This window comes from Uranotaenia lowii, chromosome 3, assembly GCF_029784155.1.
Source record: "Uranotaenia lowii strain MFRU-FL chromosome 3, ASM2978415v1, whole genome shotgun sequence".
NCBI lineage: Eukaryota > Metazoa > Arthropoda > Insecta > Diptera > Culicidae > Uranotaenia > Uranotaenia lowii.
The window spans coordinates 117,856,412-117,876,788 of NC_073693.1; the positions used below are offsets into that span (position 1 = coordinate 117,856,412).

General features: G+C 33.7%; 1 protein-coding gene across 1 annotated transcript in view; it reads left to right on the forward strand.

The window, feature by feature from the left end:
- LOC129758395 (lachesin) overlaps positions 1-20,377 on the forward strand; it is a 589,306-nt gene that overhangs the window by 541,843 nt on the left and 27,086 nt on the right. Inside the window, exons 8-9 of the mRNA XM_055755900.1 lie at positions 1,900-1,983; positions 11,384-11,493. Of these exons, the coding sequence (XP_055611875.1) occupies positions 1,900-1,983; positions 11,384-11,493 (194 nt within the window). The remainder of the gene's footprint in view (positions 1-1,899; positions 1,984-11,383; positions 11,494-20,377) is intronic.

Sequence of the window (20,377 nt, forward strand, 5' to 3'; positions counted from 1 at the left end):
CAGTATCACAAATTTGTATTGACACGTCCTTTTAATTTTCTTTTTGAAAAAGAAAAACCTTTTTATATGAAAGTAACTTTGTAGTAAAAATGATTTGTCTAAAACGCACCGTTTTTGCGTTATTAATTTTGTCTTGGTAAATGTTCAATCTAGACCACTGTGTTATGTTATGACACATTCATTTTTTTAAGTATGGAAGATAGTTGGATCACAGTTTGGTCTAGGGTAACCCATTTAAAAAATATGATGTTTCAGGAGAAGTTGAAATCATCCAATGAATTTGAAGGTGTGATCGGTTGTAGAGGTGAAATGGAAGTTTCTGCTCAATAAATATATGTGGAAGATTAATAAAATTATAGATCCTTTTTTTCAGTATCTATATTCCGAAATATGTTTCCATATTGAGCATAAAGTCTCACGAATTAACTTACGTCTATCCGTACGAAAATACTTTGGTCTGTGCCAGGAAGCCATAGAATAAAAACTGTTGAAAATCTTTAAAAGTCATCAAAGCAATGTCTTAACCAAGCATTCAGGTAAAAATAGATTTTGAACGTTATATTCTTTGTCTTTCTCATTTTACAATATATCCTTATTAAAACACTAAAACTTGTTACGAAAATTTAAAAACTTTCAGGTCATTTAATTCAAGTTTGAAAAAAATCTTCTTCAAATACTCGTTCAGAAAAACCACTCAATTGAGTCAACAGAACACAGATTGACTGCTATCTCAATAAACTGAAACCATAAACCAGCAATGAAAAACAGTTGGTATCGAAATAAATCGAGAAAGACAAAAGCTAACTATCAAAATCCAATATCGAATGTGTGCAAGTGCCAATAAATCGAATCCCCATTTCACGGTATCACTGACTGGTGGTAAACACAATAAAAGTTCCTTCCTTTCATTGTCAAAACAGTTTCCTCTTGCGCCCTTTTTCTTGAAAATAAAAGTACGCGGAGTCTCTTTTTGTATTGCTTATACTCCATCATGCCCTCACCCATACTTCCGGTGTATTTCTTCTCTCTCCCCATGAAGTATTTTTCCGTTCAATCGAATCTTGACAACCACAGTTTAACCGTTTTATTGAAAGTTTCAATTTTTATTTATACCTACCGGGAGGGACAGGAAAAAAATGAAAGAATAATACAAGATTTAAAGAGTGAGAAAAGCGCGCTTTCCTCTGAAGGGCAAAGAGAAGTGGAAAGTTCTTTTTTTTGCTTTCGTTTGCAGTGTATTTCCGGGATATTTTTTCTTCCTTTGGAGAGTTTTGTTTTAGCGGTTCTTCTATCGTTTCTTTGGAAGCGATTGGGCTGAAACAAAAAGGACTCGTTAAATTGAGAAACTGATCAAATTTGAATAGTTACTTTCTTGGTTGAAGACTGCATTTTTTTAAAGAAATCATCAAACCATTTAAAATTATTTTTGTTTTTGATGCATACTATGTTCAATATAAATTATTCTGTTAAGAGCATGAACCAGATAAAACATCTTCAGCAAAGCGTTTCAAGTTAATTAACAGGATGACAATTTAGAAATCTTTCGAGAGAAAAACAATGTTTGTTATCTTAGAAAAATTCTTATTTTGTTTACAAATGCTACGACGCCCATGCCTCGCAAACTATAAGACGAAGAGCTCGTCAACGGATTGAAAAACAGTGTTTTCCACTTTCATTGAACTTTTCATGTTTTCTTTTTACTGAAGTGTTGTTTTCTTTCACTTTACTCCTGCTTTCGGTCTCTGGATTTCATCCCGGTGCTTGAATGGTTCCTGTTGGACAACAACAACAACAACGCCGTGGTGCTCCATCTTTTTATCGTCTTTGGACAACAACAACAACAACAACAATAATGGCGACGACGACAACAACAACAACATCAACAACAATTTGTTGCAGGGCGATCATCTACTGGGTCTACAATTCGGTGATGGTGCTGCCGAGTAAAAAGTACATAATCGATTACAACGAAAACTCTTATCGGTAAGTTATTTCGCGCTGTAATTGAGATTTATTTTAGTGCTGAATCACAGAATTCATCCCTTTTCTTCCCTATTTTTGCTCCATCTGTATCCTCTCCAATCTCCCCTTCTCCATCACAAAGACCGATTTTGGTATGATTTCAGTGTTATGACTTTGCTGTTTCATCAGTCGGCCAGACTTCGGTGATTGTTAGTTCGCAACTATTAACGATTCTTGGAAAGTGTTTGCGTTGCTGAGCTGTTGAAACTTATAGAACCATACCGAAACAGCAATGGGCTTTTAGAAGGTAATGGCTTTCGAAAGTTGCTGTCGATTTTCGTTCAGTGAAATATGAAAATGGATCCACACGTACGTATGTACACGTGCGTTAAAAACGGAATAAAATCATGCGAAGCAGCGCACAAACTTTGAATTCTGACAGGCTCAGAAGGTCAATCAAGAATAAAAAAACTACAATCGCTTCAAAATAGATGTGTCAAAATTATTTTCTCTCTACCAATGTTGTCTCCCACATCATCATTATATTCCCGGGATGATCATGGTATTTTACCACTCAGAGCACTCTGTGAATTACAAACAGTTATTTTTGTACATAATATTTTGTTTAACTCTTCATCTCACCATAATCTTACCATTGTTATTCCAAACCATTTACATAATACCCGAAATCGGAATAATCTGCAGTACAATCGAGCATTAACAAACCTAGGACAAACTAGATTTTCCGTTTGCGGTCCTTATTGTTTCAATAAACTTCCAACAAATTTAAAAGAAATCCAGAATAGAGCATCATTTAAAACAAAAACGAAAAATTACCTGAAAAGCAAAGTAAACGAGTATATATACACTTAATTCCACCACAAAGCAAAATTTAGAATAATTCAGTATGTAAATATCAACATTTTATAAACTCTTGTAAATACATTTACTTATTTTTTTTCAATAATATTTAGTTCATAATTTCTATTCAATTAAATCATGTTTCCCTTCAAAGGACTTCGAATCCACTGGGAAGCACTTTTTGTATATATTTTTGCTCACTTTCTTTTTTTATTTAATTTCTTTTTTATATGGGCAATAGACATTTAGTTAGTTATTAATAGTATTTATTTGAATTTGAATTTGAATTAACAACTTGAATTATTTTTGCTATTATCATTATTATATGCTGCCAGTTCGTCTATTGCCCCAAGGAGCCCACACCAGGCAGCTCAATTGAGCTGTTTGGTGGAGGGGGTGAGCGGAGGGTCCTTGAGCAATAAAAAAAAAAAATAAAAAGGCTGTCATTTTATGTCAGTTTCATGTTTTATGGCGTAATGTTTCAAATCAAGTTACAAAAGAAGGATTTTAAATTGGCTCTGGCCTAAGTGATATGCTTTAAGCGCTTCTAGTAAGTGATAACAGTGTCCATTCCCGGAATTTCCGAATCCTGTGAAATGATCGAAAAATCCCGGGACTCTACGATCTCAAAAAAATCATCCGTTTATACTAGATTATCAAAATTCAGACATATAAACACAGTTCCGTTGTAAAAATTTACACGACCTCAATAAGAAAACAAGAGTCAGATTCAGCAAGAAAAATGATTCTACCTAGAAATATGGATAAGAATTCGATTTTTTTTCCCAAAAAATGGTTAGAACGTAAATATAAATAAATGGTTTTATTTGTCCTTAAAGTTAATGTAAGAAGTTAAAAATGACTCAAAATCTTTATATACAAAAATGAATGTGTAGACTCGAAAACTACTGAGCTGATTGGTGTGAAATATGGTAAATCAGAGTTTTTTTTGAGTCGAAGATGATTTCTATGATACTTTCATAGTGGTCCGACTTGAAGGAATGGGGGCTCCCATATAAAATTAACATGAAATATTGCACAACCAATACAATTTTTAGGCAATTTCCATCGAAATTTCTGTAAAACTAAATCATAAGATGATTTATTGTACAGTTGAAAAAGTTTAGACATATTCAGACGAGACCCTCTTAATCAAAGGAGCATAAGTTCAAAAATGATCGATTTTAAGTTAATTATGCCAAACGATGTTCACATTACGCACAGTATTTGGTGACTTTTACAGATGTTTTCAATTTTATTTATATATTTTTACGATCTAAAGAAAAATAGATTTTTTTAAACATATGGAAAATGGCAAAACAAAACAACTTAATAGCGTGTTCTCTCAAATTTTGTTTACTAATACTTCTTTGGCTCCAAGGGTAAAAATTATATGGAAGTGGGGAGGGGGGCATATCTAATCCATTTAAAAAGTAACTGAACTCCAAAAACTTTTGAACTATGTTAATCAAATTTGGAACACATCTAAGTTCAGAAGTTTATACATGATTAGAAATATAAAGAATTTTCCGTCGTTTTTTGTTGGTTTCCAAACTCGAAACAAATTTCCGAAAATTTTATTAAAAATCAATGTATATAAAAGATTAAACATGATTAGACGGTTTATCATCATCATCAGCTTGCTAAGTAACAAAATGTAGCATATACTCATCAATAACAGTCCCGATTTGATTTGATGAATGATTCACTGCATTGAAAGACTTCTTCATTTTCAAAAGGATCGAATAGTTTTACATGAAGTTCGCATTAATTGAATTATATTCAAGTGATTCTCTTTAAATTTGAGTAAAAACGAGTATTATTAAAATTAGATGATTTGTGTCTTGGAAAAACTTTAAAGTTTTCAAAAAAGGGGCTCTCATCCCAAGTATTTACTTGAAAATAATTTTCTGCATCAATTTCTGTATAGAATTGAAAAAAAATTGTTTCCAAGTGTAACCAAGTGTAGAGTATTCAGTTTCGATTCCATAAAACATTGAATACTGATAACATCAATTTTTTGTGAATTTTGCAATCTTTTAAAATTTTTTATGTCCTGAAAAATGTAAAACCATTAAATAAAAACAGCTGGGGCCTTGTAGTCCTTGTAACCAATTTAATTTTCGATAGTGAGAATTCCAACAATCATAAGAAGAATTTCACAGGCAGAAAGTAGAATTCACACAACAAAAGTTACTTTCCAAATTTTAAGAAACAAAGATCGATTATTGAAAAAGCATTTTTTTTCTATGCCACACAAAAATCTTCTTACGTGAATGTTCAAAAGTCATAAATTGGCTCAAAAATTAAAAGAACTGAGGCTAATTTTTACCAAGAACAGTTATTACAAAACCAACATCAAACGAGAAGTAAAAAAACAAAAATTAAACTCATTCGATATTTTTGAACTCAAACATTTAAACATACTCAAATTTCATTTGTTTTTTAGATGGTGTAGTAGACTGAGTCGATTAGGGGTCATTTTTGAGTTTCTTAAACCCTGGGGTCTTAAAAGCTTCGATTTGGTCCAAGACACATTCTTGATTTTTTGTAGAATTTTTAAGTAACGTTTCATGAGTAAATTTGAACTTTAAGCGGATATACCTTAATCGATATACACCTCATATCGCGAAAACGGGAGACACGAATAGCGCTATCCTATCTGGCGACAGAAATGGAAATATTACACTGTGATTTTTTTTCGGAGGTTTGATCAGAGGTGCCAGGTGTCCTGATTTATCATGATTTGTCCTGATTTTTGAGAGACCGTCCTGATTTTTCAAAAACTCTCGAATTGTCCTGATTTTCGAAAATTGGTTTCTAAAATGCCCTGAATTGTCCTGATTTTCATCAAAACTTTTCATTTATAATCGAATTTGTACTTAAACTATAGGAAACTCGAATAAATCTGTTATAAAATAGTTAACTCCATTTAACAGATGCGAATTTTCGGTTCAAATAATATTTTTATGGTGGTTTTCGATTTAAACTACAGGTCAGCCAAAAAACTGCGTACTGCTATTGCATAAATCAAGGCGTTTGCAGCCCCTGTTTGGCGCCTTATTTATGCAATCTAAGCAGAGCTGCTTAATATTTCCATGAATCAAAAGGTGTCCTGAAAAATCCTGATATCCGATGTTCTGATTTTTGACGAAACCACCTTGCACCCCTGCGTTGCATACCGAAAAGGCGGAAAGTTCGTAATAAATGACTAATTTTTTATGACTTCATAAATAACTGAAAAAAAATTGAATGGGCGATGGAAGTGCTGCCGAATTTGGGTGATGATTTTTCATTAGTGCAAGTGTGAAGCAGCTAAAATTTTACCCAACTCATGACAGATCTACGGGTATTTCTTAAGGAGAGAAAGAATAACTTTTCGATTCCATCGCCCATTACGGCATTCACGATAAAATCTACGCTTATCTGTTTTTCATATTTTTGTGTAACTGGCCAACCAACTTCGATGTTTTCGGTCAACAGATGACGCAGAAGTTTTACTTTGGAAGCGGATCCTTAACCCATTCCAGGTATTCCAGGTGAATCAAAGAGGAAACTGCTGATTTAAATGCCGGTGTTTTTTTCGGATTTCATCATTGATGGAATCTTCAGTGTAGCCATAATGGATCGCTGGCTGAAAAACTTGTGCATTCAACAAAATCATATAATGAAAATTCAATTTTTTTTTCTGTGCAAGATTTCGTCAGATGTGAATTTGAACGAAAAAAACAGTGTGGTTTAAGAGCTACTATTTACGGATTATTGGGGTGCTGGATCGAACATATGACTGCGTTTGACTGGGCAAAAATGACTGCAGATATGTTTATGTCATTAAGAAATTTACGAAGTATTTTACTTCACTAAACTCCGAAGTTTCTTGGCCATTTTTCCGGTCCTACTATGACAACTCATCATTGTTTCTGGTTTTGTGCATATTTAAGGCAAAGTTTCTTTACATAATAATTTACGAAACAATATTTGTTTCCTTTCACAGAGATATTGGTCGCGAACCATGAGCGGGTCATGCACGAATGCTAACATCAAATAAGGAGGGTAATAAAAAGTAATTGCTGAGATCCATATTTCGTTCGGAAATACTTTCCAGTATTATATGGAAATATTTTCTAAAACTCCTTTTGTTTGTTTGTTGATTCACTTAAATTTTCATAGTGCAAGAATAGAAATAAACAATTCCATTTATTATAACTGGCATCCCTGATCAAGTCGAGTCCGGAATACATGCTGTTCACAAGTTAGACGTATTTCTCAAATTAGTGCTTTCATTTTGTCCGCCAGAGAATGCTGATGGTGCCGCCTTCTCATTATATGAAGAAAACAAGTGTGGTGAATATTGGTTTCTATTACATTTGCATTTAGGTTGGTATGGGAAAATTGAATATTTTGTACTGGAAAATCAAAACCATGTTTGTTTCTTCTGTGGAATCGAGCCTGCTTATGTTTTTTATATCACTTTATATATTTTCTTAAGGAAATTTTCCGCTGAACAACTTTGTCGAAACCCATAACTTTGTATAATATAAGGCGAAAAAGTTATTGTCTGTTTAACGGCATGTCTTTTGGAACTGAAACACAACAAATTCAACTGACATCAATGCTGGGTGTCTAGCGAACGATTGCATGGAAAGTTGATAGGCAGTACCTCGCTAGGCACCTAGCAGTGATGTCTTTTGAATTTTTTGTTTTCCAATGCCAAAAGACATACCCCTGTTAAACAGCTAATAACTTTTTTGCCTAATAAGATACGAAGTAACGGTCTTCGACAATTATGTTAAACGGAAAGTTTCCTCAAGTTAATTTATAAATTGGCACAAAAACCATAATCAGGCTCGGTTCCACAGGAGAAACAAAAATGGTGTTGATTTTTCATAACAAAATATTAAATTTTCCCGTACAAACCTAAAATTGCAAATTATTTCATGTAAATGTTATTAAAAAATTCTGAAAAAAAAATCAAAGAATAAGTTTTGGACCAGAATAAAGCTTTTAAGGCCCCAGGGTTTGAGAAATTCAAAAATGACCCCAAATTGACTCAGTCTAATTGTGTAGTAATGCGCCATGCGGCATCAAGTTCAGAATAAAAAAAACACTGCGAGAATAATTGGAAAGGAAAGAGTAAGTAAGCTTTTCAAATAAGTCAAGCAATGTGATAAAAAAAAGGAAAAGTTCACATACATTCATAAGAAAGATTGGATTTTTAAACTTTTTTACTTAAATAGTTTCCATATAACTGTTTAGAAAGCTTAAGACATAAACCACCGTTTTCCGATTTGAAAAGCAAGAACATATCGCATACTGCCGCGATATTCCGAAGTGACGTACATATCTCGCGTGAGCTTTCATTACGTCGTATGAAATATCTAAAGAATTCACAGAAAACTGCTGAAAAAGTTATCAGAACAATTTTAAATTTGTATTTTGCATAAGGAATATGTTGTCCAGTCTACAAATATTCTAAATGAAATGAAGTAACGACTTGTTTCTGTCAGTTTTTGTTTTTTTTTTTTCATAATAAAACTGTTTGTTTACATTTTGTTTCATACGACGTAATGAAAGCTCAAGCGAGATATATTAATTTTTGACTATTTTAATTTTTTGATAGCTGCTCCGAGCTGCTTTAAAAAAACGAAAATAGGGGAGATAAGGGCATAATGGAAACCTTAAGGAAAACGCTTATATAACCATGAAAAACAGCTATAATATGTGAATTACATCATAGTTTCGTGTTCGAACACTGAATTAGTCTATTTCCTAATTGGCTGTAACTTGAAAAACTAGATAAAAACGTTTAGAAATGCATTTAAAAAAAAATTGCTAAAAGCTGAAAACCAATCACTGTAGGAGTATAATGAGAACTCCCCTGGGGCAGTATAAGCACCATGAATCGAGGCACGATGTTCGTTTTCTGTCGGGGAATCTAGCAGCGAATTCAACTCGATTAAGTAAGGTGTGTCGTAGATTCATCAAAAAAAAGCAATAACAAAATAATCTAGGTCTGTTTGTAGAATACAAACAATTCACACACGCTCAAACTTTTTGTTTCTGGTGCTTTGTTTGGCGGATGATGCTACTAGCCGAAAAATGTAACAATCACAAAATCGATCATAAATGGTAAATGGAAAAAAAAATCACCTCGAACTCTAGTCTTTTGATTACCTCTCCGACAACTTACCGATAGGCCACATCGTCAGATGTAAACTAGTCAAACTGTAGTTCTATAATTCAGTTGACTACATCGAGTTGAATTCACTGCTAGATTATACGGCAGAAAACGCTCATCGTGCCCCGATTAATAGTGCTCTGTTAGCCCCGAGCCAAGGAATTTAAGTAAAAACGTGTTTTAAAATTGATAAAAGTGAAAAATCAAAAATTTTGTGATGATGAAAATTGAGAAACAATGTGTACATCATGTTGCAGTGCGTACATTACACTGAATAACCAAAAAAGATTTTTTGAAAATAGTCCAGGGTTTTCCAACTGAATTAGACTAATATTGACGCCCTGAGTCCGAAAATGACCATGGTTTTTTTCCATCAGGTCAAAACCCCTATTACTAGCATATTGAAGCGTATATAGCCATATGGCTGTATCTCAAAAAGTTGACCTGATACAGCAAAATCAATGTGATATTCTAACTCAGGACACAAAAATTAGTCTAAATCAACTGAGAAACCCCAGACTTTTTCTTGGCTGTCACCCAGTGTTATAGATCAAGATGATTTATAGATCATAAGAGCTTATTTTGTGGTGCTGAAAAATTATAATATTTTCGTCACTTGAGCTGTATTTGTTGTCTCTGTAAAGGTTATAAGGAGATTCCTTTCTTGTGAAAAATTAATACTATAGGAAGTACTAAACAAATTTTCATGAAATTTCATTTAATTAAATACGTACTTTTGTAGAAAAGAGGATTGCTTATTATGCCCCGGGTGCTCGTTATGCTCTCATTTCTCCTATCAAAGCTTTATTGAAAAACCTGTTAGAAAAAAAAAACAAAACGCAAATCTGATATTTAAAAGCCAAAGTGGCTTTCATCCAAACATCTATGGAAAAAGGACAGAACAAATCTCATAACTCTAAAAGTTTTTGTGTGAAATTCATGAAGATGTGAACATGTGCACATTTCAAGATGATTATCTATTTTCAACAAAAAAAGAGGTCTCTCCCATCTTTAAAAAAGGGGGACGCATAGAAATTTACGGTAAAATCTGTTACAAAAAGACGTTTTTTTGTTTAAAATTTGTTGTGCAAATTCAATTTTTTGCACATTTTATAAATCGCTGCGCAGGCTTAAAAAAACCTTCAACATGTATAGGATGGCTTCTTTTTCGATAATCTTGGATTTACCAAAAAAATTGAGCACTTCATATGGACGATTCCCGTTTGTGGCATTTAAAGAAAAAATTCCGCACAAATAAGTGTATTGGTAGGATGTGTTTTTGTGATAATGCATTTTATTTCGTTTTCCTAAGCAACGCTATGCACGTTCGTTCTTTTATTTGAGAAATGTAATGAAAGCTTTTAAATTATTGAACAAAATACTCACTTGATTAACCAGACAGAATGGATTTCAGATGCGTTTTTAATCTTCCGAGCCAAAACCAGTTGGTCGAGAAAATTTTAAACTTTGAACAATTTAACTGTTGACTGCCTTTTAAGCTGGCCCAATGAGTGAATGTTTATCTCAACCCGATGCATAGTAAACATTAACGCAAAAATAGTAATTAACTTGGATAGGCACTCCCTTTTGCTGACCTAAAATCTAAAGTTCCAAATCAATTGGCAGATCTAATAAACGTTCGTAACAATTCGTCGGATAGTCGTTAAAAGATAATCAACGTTTATTTGCGAAAAAAAAAAACAAATGAGTATTTAAAGCAATTGTACGCAAAATAATGAGAAGTCATGCAAAAGACTAAGTTTTTTAAAAAAAATTACATAGATTATACAGATCAAACTTCATAAAACGTCCCAAAGTTATGAAAAGATAAAATAAAGCTTAAATATTTGGGGAATGTATTCGAAGATATTAAACGACTTTCCTTTGAAAAATCAATCGATGAATTTTAGCAAATTTATGAAAAAACTACATGAAACTTCACAACTGTGTTCTTTGATGAAATGTTAAAAGAAATTCAAGTTGTTTATATATTCCTTTTGAAATTATCAATCCAAAATGACATCACAAATGGTTGTGTTTGGGTTTTTCCAAACGTTCAGTACTGCACCACCGTCCCAGAAAAATAGCTCGAACACCCCAGCACCCAAAAATCAAATGCCGGTCATCAACCAAAATCGCCAAATCCTACCTTTTCCGACCACCAAATCGCTGCGCTTAATTTGGCTAATGTATTAATCCACTTTACATTGATTCTCTTTTTTACTTCGTCTGCATTTCCATTTACAACCATCTCCAACCTGGCGGCCTAACCGAACAACTGACCAACCCAACCGGATCAACACGAAAAAAAAACGCTGCTCCCTGGATCCTGGACGCTGTTTTCGGGCTGATTCCCGGAATAACGACGACACCCCCACACAGTGCTCACATGAAGCTGACCATTAAGAATTTATCGTCCAGCGACTTTGGGAATTACCGGTGTATATCGAAAAACTCCTTGGGGGAAACGGAAGGATCGATACGCGTGTACGGTGAGTTAAGTGTCACATTGGGTCAGGTTTCCAACTATGTAGAAGGCTAGCAGCCAAGAGGTCTCGACTTAGCCCACACACAAACATACTTACTTGAGAAGAGCCAACTCTTGGTTCCTGGAAGCGGAAAAGATGCTCTGTAGCATGTGGAACTAGGTATGTCCCGTTAACTTCGACCAGTCATGGTTCCGGGCTCCGGGTCGCCTTGCACGACACCCGATGACGCCAACGGGGTGACCTTTATTTATTAGGAGATGTTTTTTTACTTAATGCAAAAAAAAACTATTGATAGTGAAATTCCAGAAAGATGAACTAAGAAAACTTTAAGAAACTAATAAATTAACTCTTAGAAAATTATAGAATTCAATTACTTGATTCAACCCCACCCTGTCGGCGTCAAAGTCGGTGTTAGTCCAGGATAATCTTTGCAGTATAATCGAATGCTATAATTCGCTTGGTGAAACTCTTAGACAGGCGACAGGCCACCACGCTACCGAGAGCTTGGTGCGACAATTAGCACAATTTGCACTTCCAGTTGCAGACTTTCTTCTCCGGTAAATTCCGTGACAAAGCCGAGTTGAAGATCTGGGCACTTGAAAATTGTAGCTTTTAATCTTTTAAAACAGTAAACAGTATGCTATTTTTTATTCGCTTAACTGTTGTTAATGAAAAACCTACAAACATTTAAGCTTGATAGAAGTTTTTGTTGACATTTTCAATCACTGCCGTTGTTTAACCCTCATCCGCATTAGGGTGTCATTTTGACACCATTGCAAATTTGAAGGCTTGTAACTTTTTTCAGAAGCTACAAAATACAAAAATTTCTTCGGGGACCCTAAATGAATTCAAAAGTTCTTCAATATTGCATCTTTACTTTTTTTATGGACGAACCCTGGAAGCCTGGACAAAAAAACTCCCTTTTCCGACTTTGGGTGTCATTTTGACACCACAAAAGTAAAATCTATTTAAGTCGTTTGAATTATTATGAACTTCATATAAAACTTATATCAATAGAAAGCTTGTAACGTCAGTAAAATATGTTTAGAACATTATATATAGCTAAAGTTACAAGTTTTCTCGTTATTCAGCATGAATGAAAAAAAATCCGAAAAAACATGCCTCACGAAAACTGCTGTAGTTCATATGTTACACGTCCAAAAAAATATTTGCCTTATGCATATGAAAGCTGAAGTTAATGCCTACATCATGAAGACAAGAAATATTTTTTTTAAATTTTTTTTTAATGAAATGGTCACAAAAAGTTAAAAAAGTGGTCTAAAAAACCTACTTTTCATTCGATTGCTAGTAAATACTGTTTGAGCGGTGGTAGAGTGTTTTAAAAAATATGACTACAAACTTTATTAAAATTCTAACATTTTGCTTTCTTTAGATTTTCGATGCAACAAAAAATGAATTTACTGGGATTTTTCAAAGTTGGCTAATTTGCGCGATTTTTTCACTAATTGAAATTTCATCTGTTTTTGTGATCCTCCGTCAGGTTGTACGCGGATTTTCAGTGCTTTCTCGCCGTTTGAAGCAATCAAAACTATATCCATTGAGAAGGGAATTTAATCTACATTCTAGTGAGGTGCAACAATTTACGCTGTGAGATATCACAAAAATATGAAATTTATAAACGTATAATCATTCCTGAATTTCTAGAACTACAAGCAGCGCGTCCAGCAAACCGTGTTTATTTGCTCTCCGATTAGGTACGGTGGGTGGTGATTTGGTCACAGAGCGAAGCCGACAGACGGAGTAATGATATTTTTGTGAAATCTCACAGCTTGATTTGTTGCACCTCACTAGAATGTAGATTAAATTTGCTTTCCAATGAATATACTTTTGATTGGTCCATAAAAAGTGAAGGCACAGAAAATCCGGGTACAACCTGACGGTGGACCACAAAAACAGATGAAATTTCAATTTGTAAAAAAATTGCACGAAGTAGTGAACTTTGAAAAATTCCAGTAATTTCAATTTTTGTTGCATCAAAAATCTAAAGACAGCAAAATGTTAGAATTTTAATAAAGTAGTCATATTTTTTGTAAAACTCTACCATCGCTCAAACAGTATTAACTAGCAATCGAATGAAAAGTAGGTTTTTTAGACCACTTTTTTGAACTTTTTGTGACCATTTCATTAAAAAAAATTAAAAAAATATTTCTTGTCTTCATAATGTAGGCATTAACTTCAGCTTTCATATGCATAAGGCAAATATTTTTTTGGACGTGTAACATATGAACTTCAGCAGTTTTCGTGAGGCATGTTTTTTCGGATTTTTTTTTCTTTCATGCTGAATAACGAGAAATCTTGTAACTTTAGCTGTATATAATGTTCTAAACATATTTTACTGACATTACAAGGTTTCTTTTGATGTAAGTTTTGTTGAAATCGGTTGACACGCCAAAAGTTATAACGATTTGAGCTTGTGATGTCAAATTGACACTCCTAGTGCTGATTAGGGTAATGAAATCTAATGCGGATGAGGGTTAAAGTACCATTTACACCCACAAATCAGACGATACTCCAATAATGAACTTCCTTGAAGGTGGAGGTGGGTGGGTTTTGTTTCTTACTCAAATGAACTTTAAAAGTTTAACAAATTTAAGCTTTGATGTATGTTTCATAATGATAAGATAGTGGAATAAGAATTTGTTTTTGTATGCTCCCATCATGTATGTTAAAATAACAGTTGGAATAGGAAAAAATGTATGATTTTTATCTTTCAAACTTCGAGATCTAATTAACATCTTAAGAGAGAATTGAAGATCTCAAAACAGATTTGATTAAGTTTTTCTCATAGATGCACCATCTCCATAATATGGCAACCCTAAGTTTTGTTTTATTCCATAAGAATATAAAAGACATAGATTATTATAAATCTTCAGCTATGTCGTATAAAAGTTATCAGTTCTAGCATTTTCAATATAATTATACGGAAATATTGCCAGCAAACGGGAATCTACCCAACACAAAAATAGGCGCATAGCTAGCACGGTTTGGGGTTCGGCATTTTAGACAACAGTAAATATAAAAACGTTTTCTCGGAAACTGAAGGAGAAACATTCTTTATTTCCAACCAATGGCAGAAACCACCAGTCAAGATGAGCTTTTCGTGTGTGAACCGACCGGCAATGGAAAACAGTTTCTAGTTTCTCATTCCCACCCCAACCTCATCCCTTTCCCATCAAAGACAATGGAGGATGAAAATAATTCATCGGCACTGGGTAAGATATTGGACTGGCTAGCCGAGATTATATGTTGCAGTGAGTTCGATTCTCACTATATAGGATGAATTATCCAGTAGGATGAAAATTAGACAGAGTCGATTTGGGTCATATTTGAATTTCTCAAAACCTGGGGTCTAAAAAGCTTCGTTTTGGTTCAAAACTCATCCATTATTTTTTGCGAAATTGTAAGTAACCTTTACATGAGTTAATTTGAACTTTTAGGTTTGTATGGGAAAATTGAAAATTTTGTACTGAAAAATCAACATCATTTTTGTTTCTTCTGTGGAGCCGAGCTTATGGTTTTGTGCCTATTTATAAATTCACTACAGGAAATTTTCCGATTAACAACTTTTTAAAAACCTTAATTTGTATCTTATTAGACAGAAAAGTTATTAGCTGTTTTACAGAGGTCTGTCTGTCTTTTGGCATTGATAAACAATAAATTCAATTGACTGCTTGTGCCTCTCAAAGCATTGCATGAAAAGTTGTCATTTAATGGAGTATTTCCAGATACAGATTGTGGTAGGGTAACGTTTTGTTTTTGTTTTGAAAAATGTAAACATCAACTGGTCGCCATTTTGATTTTTGTTGATAAGCGTTGTACAATGTTTTCTTTTAAAAACTTTTTTAATTAAAAGCATGAACATACCTTCATGTTTCAACTTGTTATGAATTAACAATTTATTAAATAAAGAATGTATATTCTCGTCATCAAGCTTTACTAGCAAAATCACTACAATTGCATTGAAAATTTTATCTCGTTACTATCTGATTATTGAACATGAGTAATATTGTTGTTATGTATACCCTACCACGATATGCCGAGAAAATGTAAACATAAGAAATCAGCTGTTCGTCTGACAAGTGGGGAGATGCCTTATACCTTGCTAGGCACCCAGCAGCAATGTCAATTGAATTTATTGTTCATCCATTCCAAAAGACATACCTCTGTTAAACAGATAATAACTTTTTTGCCTAATAAGTTACAAAGTTGTGGTCTTCGACAAACTTGTTGCAAAATTTCAATGCCAATCGGAGGTAACTATGAAGTGTATTCGAAAAAAAAATCCAACACTTTATTTTGTGGGAAACTTTTGAAGCTACCTAGTTATGTAATGTTTATATGTTGGTTATCCACCATGGGTGCACGGATTCACCGCAGTTTCTGCCTAAGTATGTGCCCACTTGCATTCTTTAGATTATTAAGTTCGACAAATCTCCAATGCAACGCGTGTACCATACCCGGACCCCATGGCTTCGTATGAACTGTTATGTAGTGAATGTATTGTGTTTGATGTTGGTTTATTTTGGAAGAACGAGTCAATCAGGTGGGCTAGTTTACTTACAGGTATTCCGGCATCCGTGTATATACCTGGCCAGCTGGCAACTGACTGAACATTCTTATTATATAGTCATTTATATGAGAAAACACATCTTACCTGTCGGCAACTTATGGGATTCGAACCCAAAAGTTTCCTTGCCGATACCGGGAATCAAACCCAGTACGCCTGGCATACCAAAACCAGACTCGCGCCAGCCTATCCACTAGACCACATCGGCGCTCACCTAGTTATGTAATGTTTATTGGTACAAAATTGTGTGACAATCTGTCAAATTGTTCTCGAGATAGCGTCCAAAACTGAAGTTCATTGACAAAATTTTTTAAACAGGATCGAGAAAGATCTAGAAAAATCCCAGTGGGAAACCCGAAAACAACTGGAAATCGTCTATCTGACAAAAGTTCACTAAGACAATGGTTCAAGAAGTCTAAAGGGGGAGGGGGGGGCGTAGTGTCTAACACTTTCAAAAAATCGATTTTTTAATTTTTTAATTTTCTTATTGTAAAACATTTCAAGAATGTTGTGTCAAATTTTCAAGTCAATTGAAGCGAAACTGTAGAAATTATAGGCCTATATATCCTCCCATCTAATACTGCAAGAAAGCAAGAGCAGAAACTTCAAACGCGTTTTTCTCGAAAGCACATTTTAAAAGTCCGTGGACATCGTCATTTGAAAACTGCTTATCCGATTCTTTTCGAATTTGGAACATATCTTCTACATATAAAATACCAGACCCCAACGTTTTATTTTTTTTACTTTGGGGAGATTTTACAGATAAAAAATGGCTGATTTTTTCATGAAAAATCGTGGTTTTTACTTCAAACAGCCACAAAAATTTCACAAAATTTTTTTTAAGTTAAATAAAAACGTTGGGTTCCAGAAAAACATCTATTAAAAATATTTTGCTCTGATTTTTTGACTTCAGATGATTCTGTGCTGAGATACAGTGTCCAACGCAAATCCTGTTTTCTAAAAGGCATCCTCGAAAGTGCTCCGTCACCGGCTCATTTTTTAATATTTTTCTACGAAAAAAAATACTAAATGTTCTTTTAACAATGCTTTGTATAATGCCAAAAATTTGAATACATTTGTTTGAACGATAGCTCTAAAAAAAAGTCGTGAAAATGGTGTTTTTTTATTACCCGTTAGACCCTACCCCCCCCCCCCCCCCCTCCCCCCTTAAAGGAACCAATAGTGAGCTAATATTTGAATTAAAGTGAAGATGATTGATTGCATGAAATTAAGGAAAGTGAGAATATTTTTCAAGCTCAATCCAAAAATATTAATAGAGGACGTGATAAAAAAAAAAGTTAAATTTTTCTGACTGTTTCGTAATAAGCAGGCCTGACTTCGTTTCTAAAAGGTATAAAAGCTACTCACCGGTCATAGTACTTTGAAATATAACAGGTAGGCCATTGCGCTTAACCTCATTTGGCAGCTCCGTTTAGGTACACGGCATACCTACTACAAACAAAAATAGTTATGAAATATTACTGGTTTTCTATGGAATAGAAATCAAATCGTTAAAAACCGTTTGTTTCTTCTGAAAAGTGCTTGAAATCAAAGATTAATTCTCAGAGGTCGTATGAAACGCTAAGTTTGCATTAAATTTCCTAGTATTGTACATAAAATGGGAACTTTAAAAAGGAATTTTGTCGTCGTCCCCGAATGTATGATAAAATCAACGCAACAAATTCCTGCATTCTTAGCCAAGATTTTATGAAATAAGCAGTGTACATAATATTCCGATGATTATTAGTCGTTTTGTGAGATTACTTAGGAAATTTTCACAAGAACTGACTATCACATTACAAAAATCAACAAAACTTTTGTTTAACAGTTGCCAAAAAACCCACCAAATAAAACTTTTTACTAATTCAAACAGCCAAATAAAGTTGACGGTATTAAAAAGCATAAGTTTATATTTTTCCATAATTTTATTGCTTACCAATTCTTTGAAAAATAAGATTTTTAGATGAATTCCATACATTTGCGGACAATTCTCATAACTATTTTTTGTAGCCTTTCACCAACACAGTTGAAGAGGGCGGAATGGCCTACCTTGTCTATTTCAAAGTACTATGCTCACCGGTAAAAAAAAAATACGATGGTCAAATTGTGCGTAAAAATTTGGACTGCTAGTGAAGAGAAATATTTTGAAAAATGTCGTAATGGACAGCAAAACGAACTTTTTAGCGGTCACCTGGCAGATTTTTGTTCAGAAACTTTTTGTTGACAAGTCTAGCCTGTATTTTCCGAAGATAAAAAAAACAGAAATATTTGAAAAATTTGGTTTCTAGTTCTTGAGGAGGCTTGTGATCTGTGAAAACTGCAAATCACTCAGTGTTTTAGATTTTTTTGACTATGGAAGCGTTATTTAAAAAAATTGAAAAATACGAAATCGGACCATGTGAAGAAGAAAGAAAGATTTGAAAACAAGTTCTCAAGAAGTGTATCTGTTTTTATTCAAATTTGGTTATGGTGTTACTAAACTCGCTTCAGGTTAATTAAGCGCTACCAGATCGCCCAACAAAAGAGTCCTGTTATCCTGTTATGCTGCCTCGGTGAGCCCGTTCCGATCTATTTTGTATTAGGATTATCTTATGTATTAAGGCCGGAACAAATTTCAAATCCTTCTTTTGTCACTCCAAGTTGGAACATCGAGAGGGGGGGGGGGGGGGATAATAAAAAATAATGCGAAAATCAAATAAATTGGAATCAATTGCACGAAAGCTTGAATGCAACCAAATTGCATACTATATTATTGCATGAAACCTATAAATCAAGTATTTTTTATCGAATTTAAATTATCTAAATCAAAAATACAAAATGTGAATTAACTTCCATCTTCCAAAATTTGGTTCTTGGTCTTGTAATCTTTCGGATATTTGAATTTTTATTTGAAATTTACTTAAAATACTCCAAACTTTATTTATTCCCCTCTTCGGGATTTTGGAAATTTCGAAGGGGGGGGGGGGGGACAAAAGATGAAATTGATATTTGTTCCAGCCTAAGACAGCTCATTTTTTCTTGTTGTTTCATTTTACAACATTTCTCCCTTTATAATGTTGTTGATCAAGCATCATAAATTTAAGTAGTAATGGATTTGAGAAGTCATGAAAGTAAGTAATTACAAAAAAAAATCTTTGAGCACAGTCGAATTCTACCGGATTTGAAAATTTTGTACACAGAAACTCAATCATGTACACGTCCTCTCTAGATTTTTCGTGAGTTGATATTTAAAACTTTGTGAAAGTATGTTTTGTAGGATGTGATATGACATCCGCCCAACCCGACATTTTCAAGTGCAGCTTCCGATAGAAAGTTGTTCAATTTTATACGCAATGTGCGTTAAAAAGTTATGTGATCATTAAACTTTGAGAATGTTGTTGAATTTTTAAGCTCAAGATATTTTTTAGGATTATTGAAAAACCAGTGAATTTTGATCTTTCGTTCAAAAATAGAATTTTTAAAGGGAGAACTTTAATGATAATCCATGCTTGAAACTTACTATACTATATGTGAGAATAGCTGATCTACAGAAACCCAAATGTAATATTCTATATTCTAACTGTTATTGCGGTGAGTATAATGTTGGTAAGTATCGTAATTTCCCAATTCCTTAACAGCATTTAATGTATCAATATTCCATACATACTTTCCCAAATGACATAAATTCGTATTTAGGGGTTTACATATTCAAAATATGATATGAAGCGTTTGGTAGGGATCTCCACGCTTCATTCCGCCCCTGTATCCTGTATCTTTCGCGGTTTTCATCACATGGTTGGCCTGGCCGTAGTAATATCTGCAATGCATAGGAATGTGTAACAGGTAATACGCTGAAAAGACAAATTATAGACAAAAGTCTTCCATTTTCCAGGATGCCTACATGTTTTGGCCATGTTGATGTAAGAAGAAGAAGAAGAAGAAGAAAAAAGCATTTCAATAGGTCTCAAAAATTGTATACTCTTTTTTAAGTTGGATCTGGAATCGTGCAATTACGCAAAAAAAATGAACACAGAAATCAGAGGAAAGCAGGAATAACAAAGTTTATAACTTAAATCCAAATCCAAATCCAAATCCAAAATCCAAAAATTTCTAAGAAATATTAAGAAGCTTTTATCAAAAGTTCAGTTCAATAATTCAGAATGGAAATTAAATGTTCAAGACACAACATCATAAATTTGGAATTAGATGAGACTGAAAATATAGAAATATTCATGTTTAGAGAAGCTCAATGGAACTCGCAACTGAACTATGAGAGCGTTTGTTGATCAGGGTATTTCTTTTAGTAGAGGATAATTTAAA